The sequence below is a fragment of the Bufo gargarizans genome, chromosome 6 (genome assembly GCF_014858855.1).
Source record: "Bufo gargarizans isolate SCDJY-AF-19 chromosome 6, ASM1485885v1, whole genome shotgun sequence".
In the NCBI taxonomy this organism is placed as follows: domain Eukaryota; kingdom Metazoa; phylum Chordata; class Amphibia; order Anura; family Bufonidae; genus Bufo; species Bufo gargarizans.
In genome coordinates, this window is record NC_058085.1 from 68,066,708 (window position 1) to 68,088,940 (window position 22,233).

Consider the following 22,233-nt stretch of genomic DNA (forward strand, 5'->3'; position numbering starts at 1 on the left):
CCCTCTCTCTGTTCTTCTTTATTTTTATTGAGCTAGGTCTGTAACCCCTCTCTCTGCTCTAGTGAATACTTTTTGCTCAGTATGCAATCCCTTGCTTTGCTCTCTTAAACGCTTTAAGCTCGGTCGGTAACCCCTCTCTCTGCTCTGCTGAACGCTATGAGCTTGGTCTGTAATCTCTCTTTCTGCTTTCTTGAACACTCTGAGCTTGGTCTGTAGCTCCTCTCTTCGCTGAGCACTACGAGCTCAGTCTTTAATCCCTCTGTTCTCTTCAACACTCTGAGCTTGGTCTGTAGCATCTCTCTTCACTGAGCACTATGAGCTCAGTCTTTAATCCCTCTGTTCTCTTGAACACTCCGAGCTTGGTCTGTAGCTCCTCTCTTCGCTGAGCACTATGAGCTCAGTCTTTAATCCCTCTGTTCTCTTGAACACTCCGAGCTTGGTCTGTAGCATCTCTCTTCGCCGAGCACTATGAGCTCGGTCTTTAATCCCTCTCTGCTTTCTTGAACACTCCGAGCTTGGTCTGTAGCTCCTCTCTTCGCTGAGCACTATGAGCTCAGTCTTTAATCCCTCTGTTCTCTTGAACACTCCGAGCTTGGTCTGTAGCATCTCTCTTCGCCGAGCACTATGAGCTCGGTCTTTAATCCCTCTCTGCTTTCTTGAACACTCCGAGCTTGGTCTGTAGCTCCTCTCTTCGCTGAGCACTATGAGCTCGGTCTTTAATCCCTCTGTTCTCTTGAACACTCCGAGCTTGGTCTGTAGCATCTCTCTTCGCCGAGCACTATGAGCTCGGTCTTTAATCCCTCTCTGCTTTCTTGAACACTCCGAGCTTGGTCTGTAGCTCCTCTCTTCGCTGAGCACTATGAGCTCGGTCTTTAATCCCTCTGTTCTCTTGAACACTCCGAGCTTGGTCTGTAGCATCTCTCTGGATTGAACAATTGACAGCTTGTCTGAAAGATTTCTGAGCAGCCTACCAGGTATGAGCATACAGACATGATGCAGAAGACAAATGGATCAAAATGTTCAATTATAACCAATGGCAAATATGTTTTTATTTCGTAATACAGCCATGTAATAAAAAATAATCTCCTCAAATGAGTCCATAGCAACAGGCTTGTCTAGGAGGTATTAATTTGCCTTCTTCTGGAGGATCCTATCCTCAGGATAGGATCCATCAATATGAAAATACTGAAATACCCCTCTAAGTGTATGACCAGCATTACTCAATAACCCCCTCCCTTGCAAACCCGAAAAAGCAGCAGAGATTACACAGTTTAAACGCAAATTTTATTTTTTGTTAGAAAATATTATTAAAAAACTAAATACAAATTAAAAAGGGAAGGGATTTTAAATTAACCGTGATCACAGACTGTAGTTCTAAAATACACATTTCTCCTACGTTGATATAATTAATGAAGACACCCGCGGCTGAGGCTCATTTCGGTTGGGATCATTTGGCTGCTCAGGGACATCTCTGGGACTATGCAATCGCAGCAAAATTATTTCTTCATTCCTCACTCCTGGAGGGTACTAGGTTGAATCTGTATATTTAATGTTCTGGATTTCTTGAGGAATTATTAATTAGATCACTTCAAAGCTGCAGCCGGAGAATGAAATTCACTCTGTATGCCAAGCATAAGAGCACGGTATGGTCTAATGCGCACTGTCCCATAAGTAAATGGGCTAACAAACATATAAAAAAATACAAAACCGGTATATGATGTGCTGAACCAGGTCAGTAGATCAGGCTCTTCCGTCCTTATAGGTTATTTAGGGGGGGGGGTGTATGAAACCGCAAAACATTTGTCCATAGACTGAACTGAAATACCGGACACTGCCACAAGACAAGAGTGGTGCAGTTTTTATTTTTCCTTCCAGCTATCTATTATACATCCCTTGGCATGACAGAAGAAAAATGTAGGTGGCAGAAAACCCTTGGTACTCTTCATCACAATATTCTAAACCCATATACACTTCAAGGCATGACTGGATGTGAATCTTGCTGATAGATCAGTACGCCACGGACTAACTAGATATAATATAACCATAAAATGGAGTCTAAAAAACTTTGCCAACGTATTTTAAAATAGAAAATATGTGATTAAAGGGGTTGTCCCATTAAGGCATTCACAGTATAGGGGATAAGTGTCTGATCAACACGGGTCCGAACACTCAGGCCCCCGCCGATCATGAGAACAGGGGGCCTGAGCTCCTGTCTGAATGGAGCGGCAGACACGCATGCGCTTGTCACTCCATTCAGCTATATGGGACTGCCGGAGATAGCCAATTGCTTGTACTCAGCTCTCTCTGGCAGCCCACATCCTTGACCGCTGCTCCATTCAGACTGGGAAGTATAGGCCCCCATTCTCGTGATCGGTGGGGGCCCCAGCAGTTGGAACCCCATCAATCAGACACTTATCTCCTATCCAGTGGATAGGAGGTAAGCTGCATTAGTGGGACAACCCCTTTAACTTCCATGCTATATAAAATTCTATGTAAATCTGCTTTGCCTACATGGAGGTGGCATTACATCAAGGATCCTAGTCAAGATATCTTCGTCAATAAGTCACCGCTTTATGATCAGCAATAAGCGATTCCAAAAATGAAAGGGGAATCTTCTTCATTAGCAGACCATGAAAATAGGAGATAGTGGCTATATACAGTATATATAGTGACTGTAGCCTGAGCCTGTCTGTGCCTCTAATCTCTCCTGTACTAATACAATCTTCAGTAAAATACAGAAGCTTAAAGGCAAAGGTTGGCTGAACACAGCTAGTTCCTCACAACCTGCTTCCATAAACATGCATGATGTTGGACTGGCATGCTTGTGTCCTCAATGGGAAGACACCCCTAAATAGATTAGATGGTTGGCTGACGGCTGTTCTAATCAAAATTGGCGGGTGTGGTCGACATTCACGAAATTAGATATAATGTGGAAGGGGTACGACACTGTCCTGTGGTCTAAGTAGGTAGATGAGTAGTCATCTGTAGACAAGGTTTTGGAGATTTTCAGTGGAAAGAAGTACCCAAAGTAACTGCAGGGTCCTATGATCATGGTCGGTAGAGGTCCATGAGCTACAACCTCGAGAACGTGGTGGGCCCATTGCTGATTTTAATGGTCAAGCCTCAATCACACAGCCTTCTCTCCAATAAAAGAGCCTATGAATGCTTTCCATCATAATCAGTACTAAGACCCGTATGTGCCATCATGTGTTTTCCCACAGATCAGATTCATGTACAGCCTACTAATGGAAGTCTATTGAACTCTTCTGATTAGATTTTTGAAATTTTGTGTTCATTATGAAAAGACGTAGTAAAAATGTTCAAACTGATCTAAAAAAAGAACTAAGTGAGAACATTTGTGGTATTACATCTCAAGAATGAAAGCCAAGAGATTGGACATTTGGGAAGGGACTTTAACATCTTCTAATCATCTTAAAGACCAGGGACAGGCAAGTCATTGATGTCCACACCAAAACATATACTATTGCTGACCTTGAAGGGTACCCATCTTATTAAATAACTTGGCATGCCTTAGTGACGAGTCAGAAGTTTTTATCAGTGAGGGGTGGGCTGCCAAGCCTCCCAATGATCACTAATACAAAGGGGCAGAAGTACTCAGGGTCTTGGCACCTGGACCCCCACCAATGCTAGGTAGTCTATTAAAAGGAAAGGGGGGGGGGGCATAAAAATTGTACAGGCTCAGCTAGGTTTATAAGTACTATTTGTGCCAACGTTTCCTCAGGCTATTGCCTTGCAAACGTTGCTGCAGTCAGTGGGTGACCACAGCAGAGATCTAGGATGCCAAGGGTTATTGTAATCAAAAATGGAGTCAGAAAACCTTGCAGAATGCGCTAAGAAATCATAAATGTGCCGTTAGAAGGTCAATGAAACAGGTCAAGTGGTAGCTTCAACCTGCACAGACCTCATTTGTTGCAGGAGCTGGAGTTAACACCACTGAACTAGTTATTGGAAGTGAGCCACACGATAGACATTGTGAAATCATGGATACTTCATTTTCTTGTGGGGCTTTCAAATCTATGTGCCATCCTGAGCATGCTCAATGCAGATGTTTCCCCAAGAAGCATTGCTAGCCTTCTTGATCCAGTAAAGGCCATCTGCGGCTTCTCGACAACCGCCAGTCCTAATTTCAGAAGTGCACAGAAGTTAGTATTCATACCAGTAATGTCTTTGTGTGTAATGTACTATATAAAATGGTGGTACTGGGCTCGTTCTGTAAATTCCTAGCAGCAGATAAGAGAAACAAGAACAAAGAAACCATCTCCTTTAGATCATGTGCAGGAGCCATTTCTGTCCCTGAATGCAGGACTGTGACCTAGCTGTCACCTGGAGGAGCTGCGTTCTTTGCTCACACAGTCATCCTGTGTGGTGCTGTCTCCATTCCCCATACCACTGCATGTTCTCCTCTTCTTCTTCCGGTGTGACATAGTCTCCGCTCCAGAGCTGGAGTCGTCCTGTGTGCAGAACAAAGTGGAGCATGAGACAAGACTGTACCCTTTTCCATGAAAATCAGCTCTAATGTGCAATATCTGCAGCTTCGGAGCTAACCCCACTGCCCCATGCAGATCTTCTGAACTCTCCCCTTAATGATCAGACAGATCATTCCAGAATCGCTCTGCCTAATCATAGAGAACACAGCGCAGCCATACAGTTACACCCACAACACAGTCCTCCATTCCCTCCCTGCAATCATCTCTCAGTGCATCAAGGAAGCAGAAGGTTGAGCCATCAGCACTCAGCCTCCCGTTGTTCTCCGCCATGTTAATGACTGCCCTAGACCACCAAAAAAACCTTACATTTACCCCTTCAGACCACCAGGAATGTTGACATTAAAGAACATGGCTGCTTCCGTTTAAAAATAGCACCACAGCTCAGTTCTAGTCACTTCAATGGAGTTGCAGTACCATGTGGACACCCTATGGACAGGTGTGGTGCTGTTTCTGAAAGAAAACAGCCATGTTTTTCTAATCCTAGTCAATCCCTTTAACGTTTTCACCTCCCTAAGTCACCAGGATGCCGACACGAACACCTTCACTGCCCCAGACCACCAGGCATTCTAACAAAAACCTTCAAGTGCACTTCGCCTGGATGCTGCTTACCATCTGCCTGGATACTGTGTGGCCCTGTACATTTATTTGGGGTGGTTTTGCATTGCCGGGATTACAGGGAGTAAAGCCCTGGTCCAAAACTGTCCCGCTCACTAGCTGTAAAGGCTTAGAGGGAACCTTGGCGGCCACCCAAAAATGCCTCTAGGATATGTCACCAATGTTTGTTACGGGACAACCCCTTCAATTCACAAATCCCTAACTGGGAAACAGATTTTCTAGGTAGCCATGCAGGCAATAAGCCAGGGACATTTACGTCCAGTGATGTTTAGTTTTAGGTGGTCATTGTGGCACTACCATTTCCTAAAGCACAAGCCTGCAGATGTACATTATAGCCGTAAGCTTTGTGCGGAAACTACTAATCATATTACTTCCGCTTGTTGCAGTTTTTAGATGCAGGATTTAGCTTTACCGAAGATCTGTCACAACAAATCAACCCACGGCTACACCCAGACCTGTAGAGACACCAATCTGCTAATGCTTATTACCATGTGCTGCCAAGTAACTGAAAACTACGTCATCTACTTATGGATGGTGAAACGCTGACACAATACGTTAAATCCTTACCTCTGATCCAGATTCTGAAGAGCTGGAGGACGAGGAGCTGGATGAGTCACTTGAAGAGTCAGATGCAATCCCGGTTGATTCCTGTAAATCTACAGTGTCAGCCAATGCAGCCAGCTCGGGGCGCTCCTGCTTCAAGATTCTAGAAAAGGTAAAATAATGCAAAGAAGTATACTGACTGAAGTAACCAGTATTCAATGCAGAAACCCATCTGGTTCTTGAAGGGCGTTTCCGCATCTCCTACTGATCACACAGAAACAGAAAATGCACAAGTATAAAATCTATGCCAGCACTTCATCCCTTACATTAAAGGGGTTGCGCCAAGTTTATAAGTGCGTTTCCCCGTAGACTTCAAGTGCCAAAAACCACTAGAGGGCTGCGTGAAAACTGCCTCCTATTGTTTTCATAGGGAGAAAATTCCTTTGTTGGTCGCGGCCATAAACAAATTCAGCTGTTAACACCTCAGCACCGTATGATCGCATCACTGGGGTGGGTCGACGGGGTGAGCAAGAACCTTTTTCCTCACTCTAACCACTTAGATCCCACATCAAAGGGGTTAAACTGCCTGGATTGGCATTGTCTCTGATCCCGGCATTGAGAGCATGGTGCTAGCTATATAATACAACCAGCACCCAAAAGTGATGGTGCTGGCACCGCTCCTACGCCAGCACCATGCCATAGTGGTAAAGCAGCTTGCTGGAAGTATGTACTTCCTGCAATGTATTATTATGGCACGAGGCAAGAAAGGCTTAATATGCCTCCTTTACAGATTTTTTTTTCCTGTTTTTTGGGCTTGTAAAAACGCCTTGAATTTAATGATTTTTTTTTTTTTACCAGCTTTTTGTTTTCTTTTTTTGTTTTGTTCGTTTGTTAACATGCTTTTTTCTGGTGTTTTTTTTTCAGTCTATGGGAAGGGGGGGGAAATGCCCTACCTTGAGCACGGCGTTTTGAAAAAAATTTTCCATGGACCCAAAAAGCACAAAAAATATATACCACAAACAAAAAAGCACTGTTTGCAGTGCATTTCCCTATAGAAGTTAATAAAACTTATGGTACTGGGAGGGCTGCCTATGGAAAAATACAATTCTTGAGATGCTGATCTCCGGTGCCCTGTTGATCAAAATAGTACACTATGGGTTAAACATGTTAGAGGTGTGGGATACTGGAGGTAGTGATATACTTCACAGTCATCCAAAGGGGTCTAAACAGTACAGCATGGAGATAGGAGCAAAAAACGCTCAGGCCTCTCCACAGTGCTGCACCCCCCATATCTCCTCCCTTACCTCTACCATCCTACCCATACTTTATGTTCTGCCAATGAAATGTGTTACCCCCGGACAATCAGCTTAATTCCCAGAATCTACTGGCTTGACCACCAAACACTTTTTAGGCTAGGGCTACACGACGACATGCGTTACACGGCATAAAGGGTACAACTACATTGCAACATGTGTCGCATGACATTCATGGTGCACACATTTTTTAGAATGACAGTCAATGGTGTCGCACACAAATCCAACTTGGTTGGATGAATTGCGACTCGTGCGACACCAATGACTATTCATTTAAAAAAAAAGTTGTGTAGCCCTAGCTTTACCTTTTGTGTCCTATTTCCTCATAGATTGTCAGCTCTTGTGAGCAAGCTACTTTTTATGTCGGATTTTGATCTTATTGTAAAGTGCTACAGAATACACTGACTCTATATAAAGATTTTTATTAAGTTCCCTTCATTGTAATGCCACATCCTCCTCTTACCTATACCACTTTCTGGACAGTTTGGGCCTCCCTCTCACTGTCTTGTGCCAAACCACCGGGAAGTTTGTACAACTGGCGAAGTTCTGGGTGATGGCGATAGCCGTGTCCAAGTTCAGCACAACGTGCCACCAGCCTCCTGGGGGGACAGAATGATATATTTTACAGAACTTTGCAGGATTTATCGATATGGATGCCTTATCAATATCGTGATGTACAGATGCAGCCGAGCTAGACTTGATGGTTAACGCGTTAAGTAAAAAATTGGCACAAAAAAAGTGAACCCTTTCAATGTATTTCAATGGCTTTTGTCTCAAGATGGCACGGGATAACAAGTGTTATCAGAGTCAATTTTAGCTCGGCTACATCTGTAACTGGCCACTGGATAAAAATGTGTACATCTGGCAGCACAACAGTGGATAAATCGGTCCAATATTACATACAAACTGGGTAGACTGATGTATTGTAACAAGATGCCTACTTCATATTTTTTAACGCATCGCTACACTTTAAAAAAAACTTTGATACATCATAGCGACATACCAAATGTGTTGATCTGTGGAGTGTTACAATGAGGAGAGGGAAGAGCTCACATAGCTGCAGAAGATGGAACCGAGACGGGCCCATAGACTTTCTATCGAGCCAGTCTCTGCAGCGATGAAAGAGAGCACACGACATGTGAGCGTCTCTCTCCTCTTTCTAGTGATCGTGGGGGTCCCAGCACTCAGATGCCCGCCGATCAAAACCTCTGATGCGTTGCTGTGATATATCGAAAGTTTTTTTTATCGTTCCCTCTAAAAATAAAAGTTATTTAATACCCTATATACCATATACCCCAAAATGTTTTCTAAAAAAACAAAAATGCAAAATTCAAAGTTATGACCACTGGAACACAGAGGGAGAGAAATGTCCTTAAAGGGTTTGTCTCACTTCAGTAAGTGGAATTTATCATGTAGAGAAAGTTAATACAAGCCACATACTAATGTATTGTTATTATCCATATTGCTTCCTTTGCTGGCTGGATTCATTTTTCTATAACATTATACACTGCATATTTCCATTGTTACAGACCACCCTGCAATCCATCAGTGGTGGTCGTGCTTGCACAATATAGGAAAAAGCACCAGCCTGTCTGTGCTGCCCAGAGAGGCTGACGCTGTCTCCTATAGTGTGTAACTCCTTCGCTACGAGCGCCGTACACGTATGGCGCAGGAGCGATGTGTAAACATGGTGCCCGCTCGCACGTGCAGTGGCTGTCATGGTCGGCAGGTCTCTGCTGTTTCAAACCGATCACGGTAATTATAAGCTTTAGATGCTGTCATCAAGTGAGATCACGGCATCTAAAGTGTCAAAAACCCAGAAGCTTGTGCATCCTACCGCCATCCCCTGCAGCCAATGGGGACGTCGGTAGGTGCTTTGAATGCGCTGGGTCTCGCTGAAGAGACCCACAGAATTTTCATGTTGCAGTTCTTATTTTGGCCACCAGATGGCAGGCCAACATAAGAAATGAGTAATAGACAGTCATACTGATTTTAAAAATACATGATTGTTCAAAATGAAAAAAACTGATTTTATAGGCTCATTTGAGCTTCAAAATCATTACAAAGAATAAAAAATTTCTAAAAAAAATATAAAAAAAGTTTAAATCACCCCTTTTCCGTATAATTAAAAAAAAAAAAAAAAAAACATCATGGGTATCACCGCGACTAAAAACACCCATACTATTAAAATATAGAAATATTTTTCCAATATTGCGAATGGTGTAACGGAAACAATGCTCCTCAAAAAATAAGCCTGTATACAGATATGTGAACGAAAATATAAAAAAAGTTATGGTGCAAGGAAGATAGGGAAGAAAAATTAAACCGCAAGAACAAAAAACAAAAAAAAAAACTCCGGTAGTGAAAGCGTTAAAGGGGTTCTGTCACTTCAGCAAGTGGCATTTATCATGTAGAGAAAGTTACTACAAGGCACTTACTAATGTATTGTGATTGTCCATATTGCCTCCTTTGCTGGCTGGATTCATTTTTCTATCACATTATACATGTGTCCATGGTTAGGTTACGACCACCCTGCAATCCTCTCTGGTGCCTGAAACCGTGGGAGTTCACATAGGCTGGTGTATGCAAGCAACCGTAACCATGGAAACGAGAAGTGTATAATGTGATGGAAAAATGAATCCAGCCAGCAAAGGAGGCAATATGGACAATCACAATACACTAGTAAGTGCCTTGTTTTAATGTTCTCTACATGATAAATGCCATTTGCTGACGTGAGACAACCCCTTTAAGGACGGTCATTAGCCTTAACTGATATATCCCTGCTCCTGCAGCTTGATGGCTTGTCACATAACTACCTATGACAGTCAAGTCCATTATCAAATGAATACACTGGACCTGCCAGACGATTAATGCATGAACAGACGAATAATGTGATCCTCAATACAGAACATACACGAGATGAAGGTCCGCTGTACTTGAGGATTTTGGGAAGAATGACCTACTGTCTAATATGAGGATGTCCTGACTCACTCTACGGCAGATGTCATTATGGTTCGGGCATGCTAGTTTTTAACATGCTTGATCCTTTGTTCTGAAGACATGCATACTCGGGTGAGTCTAGTACTATTACTAAGATGCTACACTTGCAGACTATATGATCAGTCGCTAGCGCACTAAGGGTCCATTCACACGTCCGCTGTTTCTTTCCTGATCTGTTCCGTTTTTTGCGGAACAGATCTGGAAAGAAACAACGGACGTGTGAATGGACCCTTACTCCTTTCCCGGGTCTGTACTCACGCATGATAAGCCTTGGAGGAAGACCACTTCCTTCGGTGGCTTGCAATTTGCTATGCTATAGATGGATGCACTCTGCACATGACTAGGTGGGGACTCGACTCTATGGTATATGGCATACCGATGATGTCACAGAGTCAGATTACATTAATAAATAAAAAAAACAATATCAAGCGTATGATGATATAAACTATTCATACCATGGAGCAAATATACCAACAAGGGTTACTGCATGTCAGAAAAAAGGGCGAGGCTGACACTAAGCACGAGAAGCATTTTTGGCACGGGTCCCGATGATCAGTCTGGCACAGGCTGCAGCTGTACGTGTTGTGTATAAAGACAAAAGGTCTCCCTTTGGTAAGTATTACTTTGCTGTAGGAAATCATACTGCATCATGAAGTTTACAAATACCTGCAATGTGCTGGTGCCACCTGAACAGATGCAACCTGCGGACCATGGGCATAAACACTACCTCCACCTTAAAGGGGTGGGCTCACCAGAGATATCACGAGATATGCTACTCATCCAGTAGAAGATACGTCAATTGCTCGAATGAACTGGAAGTGGCTTTCCACGGCAATCAGGTGGCAACATGCTGTAAATGAAGCTTAAAAGGGTTGTGCCACGTTTTTGATGCCATCTCCTATCCGGGTGATAACTGATTGGTAACGGTCCAACTGCCAAGACCCCCACCGACCCCAAGAACGGGGGTTCCCGTTCCCTTGATCTGATGGAGAGGCAGGTCGAGCACGCACCCTGTCTGAGGCAGAGCTCTGTACTAAGCTATCTCCGGCAGTCCCACAGAGAATGAATGGGTTGGCATGCCCAACCTGTTCTCGGTGGGGGTCCCAGTAGTCTGCCCCCCCAGCGATTAGTTATCCCCTATGAGGTGGATAGAGGATAACTTTACACAACCCCTTTAAAGGAGTTGTCTCATTTTTACACATATGGGATAGGCCGTAAGTGTCCAATAGGAGTGGGTTCCACCTCTGGGGCCTGCTATCTCAAGAATGGAACTCTGCTGTGCGGCTCTCTCCATTCACTGCTATGAAACTTCTGAAAGTTGTCAAGTGCGCTCAGCTATATTTGGAAGTCCGATAGCAGTGCATGTACAGAGCCAAGAAGGGCCAGTCACCTCTACATTCCCAGCATACAACAAGGCCCCGTTCTTAAGATAGGAGCAGGTCCAATAGGTGGGACCTGCACCTATCAGACATTTATGACATATCCTGTAGGAATCCCCCTCATTGTTTTATTAGGTTACTCCCATCTCAACAAACCCAGCTCTGCTACATCTGTAGGTATTGGAAAATGTATTTATTTACCTGGTACAAACACAGTTTCTCCCGACTTCTGCAGGATCTCTAAAGGCTTAAACTCAGCAGGCCAAGTGGGCAGCAATGTACGGGGATAGATCACGTTAAACCAAGTGATGGCCTCGTCCTGCTGGTTACCTCCTTCTTCTCTTGTCACCTTGATGAGCTCACGTGGAGTATTGGTGGGAAAGAGGCACCAGCGCTTGTGTCCATGGACCAGAGAGTTCCATGCACTGGTTCCTAATGGGTCAATGTGAATTCCTGTTCCGGAGCGGGGAGGCCCCATCACAAACCATCTGGAGTGAGGAAAAAGCAAAGAGTCATTTTACCGAAACCTAGACACCAGTAATCTCTAAAAATAATCCTGACATCACTGTAGACCAGTGGCCTCAAACTACAACTCCCAACTAGCTGCAGTTTCTCAATTTCCATAATGGGGTTTTTCCATCTATCAGTAGGATAAGCCACTGATTTATGATCGACACCTACTGATCCTGAGAATGCAGCGGACGCTGTGATAGTGTAGCACTACATGTTCATCACGGTTTCCACCCAGCAGCACGAACCCATTCAAATTATTTGGGCTGGTTCCAGTACATTAGCAATACGACTTCACTTTATGTGACTGGAAAACCAATTTAACTTGCTGCTAACTTGTAACTATGGTGCCTTCTGTGGGCTACTCAATACTTGAAGGCTTCTCAATGAGGAGGAACTCAAAAAATAATGTATTTTTCACTTCATAACATGCACCTTTTCCCCCCAAAGTGCATCTTATAAAGCGAAAACTAATGAGCACTTCCGTTATTGTAGCGCTCACTAGTATGCAGGAGGTGTGGGGAGCGATGACTATAGTGCTGTACTCACCACTCCCTGGTCTTACTCTGGGCGCCACTCTGCACTGCTGTGACTGCATACAGCATCAGGGCGTAGTGCCCGCATGGTGACCTGGAGTAATATGAGGTCAGGTCACAGTGCAGCGCAGTGAGTGGAGAAGACCAGGGAGTGGTGAGCGCAGGACCTGCAGATAGTGGTGGAGCATGTAAGTTATTTATTTTAGCTCTGATGGGACTTTGATCTGAGGATCTGATATGAGGAGGGAGGGGTCTGGTCTGATATGGTGGGGTGGTGGTGAGGTTCTGATGCGCGTATGTGTGTGTGTGTGTGTGTGTGTGTGTGTGGTGTGTGGGTCTTATATTGGGGGGGGGGGGGTCCGATCTGAGGATCTGGTATGGGGGTCTGATGAAAAAATATATTTTCCTCTTCTAAAGCCTATGTGCCTCTTATACTGCATAAAATATGGTAAATATATTGCACAACATTCATTACACCCATCTCCAATATACAGTACAGACCAAAAGTTTGGACACACCTTCTCATTCAAAGAGTTTTCTTTATTTTTAGGACTATGAAAATTGTAGATTCACACTGAAGGCATCAAAACTATGAATTAACACATGTGGAATTATATACATAAAAAAGTGTGAAACAACTGAAAATATGTCATATTCTAGGTTCTTCAAAGTAGCCACCTTTTGCTTTGATTACTGCTTTGCACACTCTTGGCATTCTCTTGATGAGCTTCAAGAGGTAGTCACCTGAAATGGTCTTCCAACAGTCTTGAAGGAGTTCCCAGAGATGCTTAGCACTTGTTGGCCCTTTTGCCTTCACTCTGCGGTCCAGCTCACCCCAAACCATCTTGATTGGGTTCAGGTCTGGTGACTGTGGAGGCCAGGTCATCTGGCGCAGCACCCCATCACTCTCCTTCATGGTCAAATAGCCCTTACACAGCCTGGAGGTGTGTTTGGGGTCATTGTCCTGTTGAAAAATAAATGATGGTCCAACTAAACGCAAACCGGATGGAATAGCATGCCTCTGCAAGATGCTGTGGTAGCCATGCTGGTTCAGTATGCCTTCAATTTTGAATAAATCCCCAACAGTGTCACCAGCAAAGCACCCCCACACCATCACACCTCCTCCTCCATGCTTCACGGTGGGAACCAGGCATGTAGAGTCCATCCGTTCACCTTTTCTGCGTCGCACAAAGACACGGTGGTTGGAACCAAAGATCTTAAATTTGGACTCATCAGACCAAAGCACAGATTTCCACTGGTCTAATGTCCATTCCTTGTGTTCTTTAGCCCAAACAAGTCTCTTCTGCTTGTTGCCTGTCCTTAGCAGTGGTTTCCTAGCAGATATTCTACCATGAAGGCCTGATTCACTCAGTCTCCTCTTAACAGTTGTTCTAGAGATGTGTCTGCTGCTAGAACTCTGTGTGGCATTGACCTGGTCTCTAATCTGAGCTGCTGTCTCGGATGAACTTATCCTCCGCAGCAGAGGTGACTCTTGGTCTTCCTTTCCTGGGGCGGTCCACATGTGAGCCAGTTTCTTTGTAGCGCTTGATGGTTTTTGTGACTGCACTTGTGGACACTTTCAAAGTTTTCCCAATTTTTCGCACTGACTGACCTTCATTTCTTAAAGTAATGATGGCCACTCGTTTTCTTTACTTAGCTGCTTTTTTCTTGCCATAATACAAATTCTAACAGTCTATTCAGTAGGACTATCAGCTGTGTATCCACCTGACTTCACAGCGCAACTGATGGTCCCAGCCCCATTTATAAGGCAAGAAATCCCACTTATTAAACCTGACAGGGCACACCTGTGAAGTGAAAACCATTTCAGGTGACTACCTCTTGAAGCTCATCAAGAGAATGCCAAGAGTGTGCAAAGCAGTAATCAAAGCAAAAGGTGGCTACTTTGAAGAACCTAGAATATGACATATTTTCAGTTGTTTCACACTTGTTTCTTATGTATATAATTCCACATGTGTTAATTCATAGTTTTGATGCCTTCAGTGTGAATCTACAATTTTTATAGTCATGAAAATAAAGAAAACTTTTTGAATGAGAAGGTGTGTCCAAACTTTTGGTCTGTACTGTAAATCCCAATGCAACAAATGGTAGCAAAAATCAAAGTTTGGCTGGCTGCCATGCAAAGACACTTTACAATAGAGAGAGGTAGGGTCACCTCCTTGACTCCTAAACAGGAGTCCAGGGGGTCACGTATACCATTTGTTACTAAGTTCCATCCATGGGTTAATAGGTGTCGCTTTATTTTTTCTAAGCATTGGAACATTTTGAGGAGTTTAAAAGTCCTCCATTATTGTGTTATAAACGAAATAAAAACATTCGCGATATGGTAGTGAGGGCAGATGTGGGCAGTGCTCAAACTGAGAAGCGTCAGAAGACTCTATCTACTCCTAGAAAGGGCACATTCCCTTGCCTAGGGTGTATACACTGTTCAAGTGTAATTAAAGGGGAATATTTTACGCATCCCCATACAGGCAAGCGCTTTCCAGTTCGAGGCCTTTTCACATGTAATAGCAGTTTTATCATATATCTACTCAAGTGCCCTTGTGGACTGTTATATATAGGTGAAACATCCATGCGAATGAAGGACCGCTTCTCCAAGCACAAGTCTACTATTAGAAAAAATAATTTACTCCTACCGGTCCCTTACCATTTTGATCGTTGTAAGCATAATATTGCGCAATTGCGCTTTCAAATTATTGAGCAGGTACAACAACCTCGAAGAGGCGGTAATCGATTAAAAATGTTAAAGAAGCGTGAATCCTATTGGATTCATACACTTCAGACACTGGAACCCATGGGGTTAAATCGGGAGTATGATCTCCATAGCTTCCTGTAGATGTTTGTTCTTTTCAAGTGTATGTCAAGCTTATACTTTATTTTCTTGTATTTTTACAGAAAACGTGAGGAACTCCCCAACCGCATCATCTGAATTGCAAGCTACTACAATTGTCTAGAGAATTTCATAAGAATCTATAATTGCTACTATTTTCATTGATGCTGTTGCGATTGGGCTGCTTCTCACGTGTATCTGATTATTTAAATTGTTACTTTGTTTTTCCCTCTTTTTCTTTTGTTCCCTCCCCTTTTGCTTTCTTTTTTTTCTCCTTTCACTATTTTGTTTGTCTAAATTACCATGACTACATGATGTCATTTCCGCTGTGGCGGTCTATTTAAATCACGTATATTGTTTGACTTTGTTATATGCCATTGGTTTGAGAAAGGCTCGCAGCAGAGCCGAAACGCGCGTCACCGAACATTTTATGTGTGGCGAATAAAGAGAAAAACTTTTGAAGATAAAGTGAGTGCCGGTCTTTTCTTTCACTTGTACTTGGACTTCGGCCCTGGACTCGTGCACCACGCCTACAAACAGAGTGCCGGCTGACCCTTGTTGAAATTCTACAATTTTTATAGTCATGAAAATAAAGAAAACTTTTTTAAATCAGAAGGTGTGTCCAAACTTTTGGTCTGTACTGTAAATCCCAATGCAACAAATGGTAGCAAAAATCAAAGTTTGGCTGGCTGCCATGCAAAGACACTTTACAATAGAGGCCGAGAACTTACCACTGGTAACCTCATACCTGTACGGTGGTCGCCTTTTCTCTCCTGCGAATTGAAAAAGGTCATCTTGAAAATATTTTGGCACGTCGTAATCCTCCAGCAATTTCCGCCGTTTAGGGTGCTCCCCGTAGCTGCTGTCAAAGATGTACAAGGGACTGTCATCCCGGGTCCCTTCCATGTACTCAAGGTAATATTTCATCTTCATCTTCACAGAATAGCCATCGTTGTCTTCTCCGCACTTGAACTTCTGGTTGCGGTATTTGCGTTTGAGTCTTTCTATGGTCCATTTCTCATGGGCGGGCCACCCTAGCGTGGCATTGAGGATCACCACCGGCTTGTAGGGTTTCTCAAAGCGCTCAATGAATTCTTCTGGTGTGAGCTGCAGGGTGTCAACGCGCTCGACATTATCCTAGAGGATGAACAGGAGGCATACATTATCGGGGGTATACAGACGCCGAAAAGGGCAGGGGGGTGTTAAAAGGAATGTGTCATCAAAAAATTATCTTTTGTGTAATCAAGTTTTTAAAGGAATTTTGATAGTGATGGCCCATATCGTCTGGCCAGCCCTTTCATGTTCCATCATCATCTGAGATCCCGCACGTGCACAGTCTGCAGCGGGGCCTGGGCATGAGCGCTCTACATTGCTGCTGCTCACTGCTGTCTCTCCCCTTCTTTACCAGAAGACAGCGCGTGCGCACTTCCGCAAACAAGGCCAATGCCCTCAGTGGTTACTGGAGTGCAAATGCCCAGGCCCGGCAGCGAACTGTGCACGTGCAGGATCTCAGGAATTGGAGATTATGATGTAACATGACAGGGCTGGCCAGACGAACGCCTGGGCACTTACAGCACGAACGCCGCCTCTGGGCACTTGCGAGCCCTCATTTGCATAACGTTATAACCTCGTGATCTGCTGACAGACTCCCTTTAATATTGCATACAATGTAGTGGGAAGCTGGAAAGAAAATTCCAAATGGGGTGGAATTGGGAAAATAAAACAGTTGCTCCACAGCTTTATGGTGATTGCGATTTTTTTTCCCCCATTATGGGATGAATACATTTACATTGTAGTAGTTTAGGAATTTTGAGATCCACCGATGGATATTTTTTTTTATTGTTTAATTACAGGAAAAAAGGGTGCGATTTAAATGTTTATATATATTTTTTTTATATTTCTAAAAACTTTCTTCACTTTTTTTTTTAAGCCCCTATAAGTGGTTGCCTTTCCCACACACTAATGTGATTTAAAGGGGGTTATACAACCCCTATAATGACACCCCACCCAAATGCCCAGGCACCTTATATAGATTATACTTACCCCGCTCGCCCGTCACCCCACATGGCCACCGCCTCATCTCATCCGCGATGCAGCAACCAGACGGGGATCAGGACGCCGCAGGTGATGGGGAGTGGGGTAATTATAATCTATATGAGGTGCCCGGGCATGGGTGGGCTCATAATAGTGGTTGGATAACCCCTTTAAAAGGGTATTCCCATCTCAGACAATGGGGGCATATTGCTAGGATATGCCCCCATTGTTTGATAGGTGCGGGTCCCACTACTGGGACCCGCACCTACAATGAGAATAAAGCGGGGAGCGCTGTGGCTGGAGGACCCCGTGTTTCCCAGGGTCCGATCACCACCAAGCACTGCTCAACTAGAAGTGAATGGGAGCGCACCGCGCATGCGCGGCCCATGCTCCCATTCATTTCTACGAGGCAAACGGTAATAGCCGAGCCAGCACTCGGCTATTTCCGGCGGCCCCAAAGAAATAAATGGAGGACTGCTGCGCATGCGCACTGCGCCCTCCGTTCATTTTCTGGCTCTGTTCTCATTGTAGGTCCCAATGTCTGAGATGGGAAAACCCCATTAATACATTAGTGTATGGAAAAATTATGTACTTTACAATGCAGTGCTGCCACCTGCAGGCCCACATTGGAATATATTTGTGATAGGCCAGGTAGCCTTGTACAGGCTCAGGCCTATCACCACTTAGGGCTCTTTCACACTTGCGTTGTCCGGATCCGTTGTGTACTCCATTTGCCGGAATTACACGCCGGATCCGGAAAAACGCAAGGCTACGTCTTCAAAATGCGTTCAGTGTTACTATGGCAGCCAGGACGCTATTAAAGTCCTGGTTGCCATAGTAGTAGTAGGGAGCAGTATACTTACCGTCTGTGCGGCTCCCGGGGCGCTCCAGAATGACGTCAGAGCGTCCCATGCGCATGGATGACGTGATCCATGCAATCACGTCATCCATGCGCGTGGGGTGCCCTGACGTCACTCTGGAGCGCACCGGGAGCCGCACGGACGGTAAGTATGCTTCTCCCCCGCTCCCCACTACACTTTACCATGGCTGCCAGGACTTTAGCGTCCTGGCAGCCATGGTAACCATTCAGAAAAAGTTAAACGTCGGATCCGGCAATGCGCCGAAACGACGTTTAGCTTAAGGCCGGATCCGGAACTCTATGCCGGAAAAGAACAACGCAAGTGTGAAAGAGGCCTAATGCCGAGTTCACACTTAAATTATTTGATCAGTTATTTCCATCAGCATAGAGTTCAATGCAGCTGCATCTGCCGCTCCATTCCAACAGGGTACAGGGGCCCCTAGTCATCAGCAAGGACCCCAGTGGCCGGACCGCCGCTGATCATACACTTAGCCCCTATCTTATGTCAACAACTGAATATTTCTAGCTGCTGATAGTGGGGTGCAGTGTACTACTACCCCCCACTTCCAATGTGAAACTGATGACCTTTCCTTAGCACAGGCCATCAATATAAAAATCCTGGAAAAAACCTTTTAAAGGAATATCACCCCAGTGCCCTCTGGTGGAGACATACGGTAGTGATAGGCCGATACTGCCGCAGTGCTGGCATCACGCTATGCCCTATGGCAGTGACAGTCGCTGTGATGGCGGTCACCATATCGTCCGCTCAGAATCTCGTGTCAGTTGAAAGTAACAGAAACTTCTGACCAGCGACAACAGGTCCGATCCGTACAGAGGCGGCTCAGGAGACAGGAAGTCATATGCAGGCAGGTACGCCCGCCCGGTGCGTCTTCATGGCAGGCAGGTACGCCCGCCCGGTGCGTCTCCATGGCAGGCAGGTACGCCCGCCCGGTGCGTCTCCATGGCAGGCAGGTACTCCCGCCCGGTGCGTCTCCATGGCAGGCAGGTACGCCCGCCCGGTGCGTCTCCATGGCAGGCAGGTACGCCCGCCCGGTGCGTCTCCATGGCAGGCAGGTACGCCCGCCCGGTGCGTCTCCATGGCAGGCAGGTACGCCCGCCCGGTGCGTCTCCATGGCAGGCAGGTACGCCCGCCCGGTGCGTCTCCATGGCAGGCAGGTACGCCCGCCCGGTGCGTCTCCATGGCAGGCAGGTACGCCCGCCCGGTGCGTCTCCATGACAGGTAGGTACGCCCGGTGTCTCTATGACAGGTAAGTACGCCCGGGGTCTCTATGACAGGTAAGTACGCCCGGGGTCTCTATGACAGGCAAGTACGCCCGGGGTCTCTATGACAGGCAAGTACGCCCGGGGTCTCTATGACAGGCAAGTACGCCCGGGGTCTCTATGACAGGCAAGTACGCCCGGGGTCTCTATGACAGGCAAGTACGCCCGGGGTCTCTATGACAGGCAAGTACGCCCGGGGTCTCTATGACAGGCAAGTACGCCCGGGGTCTCTATGACAGGCAAGTACGCCCGGGGTCTCTATGACAGGCAAGTACGCCCGGGGTCTCTATGACAGGCAAGTACGCCCGGGGTCTCTATGACAGGCAAGTACGCCCGGGGTCTCTATGACAGGCAAGTACGCCCGGGGTCTCTATGACAGGCAAGTACGCCCGGGGTCTCTATGAGAGGCAAGTACGCCCGGGGTCTCTATGAGAGGCAAGTACGCCCGGGGTCTCTATGACAGGCAAGTACGCCCGGGGTCTCTATGACAGGCAAGTACGCCCGGGGTCTCTATGACAGGCAAGTACGCCCGGGGTCTCTATGACAGGCAAGTACGCCCGGGGTCTCTATGACAGGCAAGTACGCCCGGGGTCTCTATGACAGGCAAGTACGCCCGGGGTCTCTATGACAGGCAAGTACGCCCGGGGTCTCTATGACAGGCAAGTACGCCCGGGGTCTCTATGACAGGCAAGTACGCCCGGGGTCTCTATGACAGGCAAGTACGCCCGGGGTCTCTATGACAGGCAAGTACGCCCGGGGTCTCTATGACAGGCAAGTACGCCCGGGGTCTCTATGACAGGCAAGTACGCCCGGGGTCTCTATGACAGGCAAGTACGCCCGGGGTCTCTATGACAGGCAAGTACGCCCGGGGTCTCTATGACAGGCAAGTACGCCCGGGGTCTCTATGACAGGCAAGTACGCCCGGGGTCTCTATGACAGGCAAGTACGCCCGGGGTCTCTATGACAGGCAAGTACGCCCGGGGTCTCTATGACAGGCAAGTACGCCCGGGGTCTCTATGACAGGCAAGTACGCCCGGGGTCTCTATGACAGGCAAGTACGCCCGGGGTCTCTATGACAGGCAAGTACGCCCGGGGTCTCTATGACAGGCAAGTACGCCCGGGGTCTCTATGACAGGCAAGTACGCCCGGGGTCTCTATGACAGGCAAGTACGCCCGGGGTCTCTATGACAGGCAAGTACGCCCGGGGTCTCTATGACAGGCAAGTACGCCCGGGGTCTCTATGACAGGCAAGTACGCCCGGGGTCTCTATGACAGGCAAGTACGCCCGGGGTCTCTATGACAGGCAGGTACGCCCGGGGTCTCTATGACAGGCAGGTACGCCCGGGGTCTCTATGACAGGCAGGTACGCCCGGGGTCTCTATGACAGGCAGGTACGCCCGGGGTCTCTATGACAGGCAGGTACGCCCGGGGTCTCTATGACAGGTAGGTACGCCCGGGGTCTCTATGACAGGTAGGTACGCCCGGGGTCTCTATGACAGGTAGGTACGCCCGGGGTCTCTATGACAGGTAAGTACCCCCGGTGTCTCTATGACAGGTAAGTACGCCCTGGTCTCTATGACAGGTAAGTACGCCCGGTGTCTCTATGACAGGTAAGTACCCCCGGTGTCTCTATGACAGGTAAGTACCCCCGGTGTCTCTATGACAGGTAAGTACCCCCGGTATCTCTATGACAGGTAAGTACGCCCGGGGTCTCTATGACAGGTAAGTACGCCCGGTGTCTCTATGACAGGTAAGTACGCCCGGTGTCTCTATGACAGGTAAGTACGCCCGGTATCTCTATGACAGGTAAGTACGCCCGGTGTCTCTATGACAGGTAAGTACGCCCGGTGTCTCTATGACAGGTAAGTACGCCCGGTGTCTCTATGACAGGTAAGTACGCCCGGTGTCTCTATGACAGGTAAGTACGCCCGGTGTCTCTATGACAGGTAAGTACGCCCGGTGTCTCTATGACAGGTAAGTACGCCCGGTGTCTCTATGACAGGTAAGTACGCCCGGTGTCTCTATGACAGGTAAGTACGCCCGGTGTCTCTATGACAGGTAAGTACGCCCGGTGTCTCTATGACAGGTAAGTACGCCCGGTGTCTCTATGACAGGTAAGTACGCCCGGTGTCTCTATGACAGGTAAGTACGCCCGGTGTCTCTATGACAGGTAAGTACGCCCGGTGTCTCTATGACAGGTAAGTACGCCCGGTGTCTCTATGACAGGTAAGTACGCCCGGTGTCTCTATGACAGGTAAGTACGCCCAGTGTCTCTATGACAGGTAAGTACGCCCAGTGTCTCTATGACAGGTAAGTACGCCCCGGTGTCTCTATGACAGGTAAGTACGCCCAGTGTCTCTATGACAGGTAAGTACGCCCGGTGTCTCTATGACAGGTAAGTACCCCCGGTGTCTCTATGACAGGTAAGTAACCCCTGATGTCTCTATGACAGGTAAGTACGCCCGGTGTCGCACTTCCACGCTTGGGGTCGCAGTAAACACATGGGCGCTATGTGACGCACTACAGGACGGAGGCGGGAGAGCGCTCACCCGCACGCTGCCGGGGCTCAGCCCGTACACCTCGGCATAGTTGTGGCGGCTCCAGTCCTGGGAGTCCTTCAGCTCCGGCCGGGCGCTGCGCTTCGCCTCCTTGATCCGCTTTTTACTCTTGTGGTTCATCCCGGTGTCTCCCGCTGCTCCGACCACCGATCTCCCCTCTGCTCTTAGGCCCCGCCCACTTCTCCCGAACCCCATCCCTATTGGCTGACCAGGAAGCAGGAAGCATCACGCGCCGCTGCCCGCGCTGTC

At 46.8% G+C, this 22,233-nt stretch overlaps 1 protein-coding gene across 1 annotated transcript; it reads right to left on the minus strand.

Moving 5' to 3' along the window:
* Positions 1–1,264: 1,264 nt before the first annotated feature.
* JMJD6 (jumonji domain containing 6, arginine demethylase and lysine hydroxylase) lies at positions 1,265–22,170 on the minus strand. Its single transcript, XM_044296172.1, has 6 exons — positions 21,976–22,170; positions 16,001–16,389; positions 11,560–11,846; positions 7,443–7,578; positions 5,691–5,829; positions 1,265–4,472 (listed from the first exon to the last, which is right to left on the minus strand). Exons 1-6 carry the CDS (start codon positions 22,102–22,104, stop codon positions 4,341–4,343), a joined length of 1,212 nt encoding a protein of 403 aa, XP_044152107.1. The 5' UTR covers positions 22,105–22,170; the 3' UTR covers positions 1,265–4,340.
* Between the last annotated feature and the right edge of the window lie 63 nt (positions 22,171–22,233).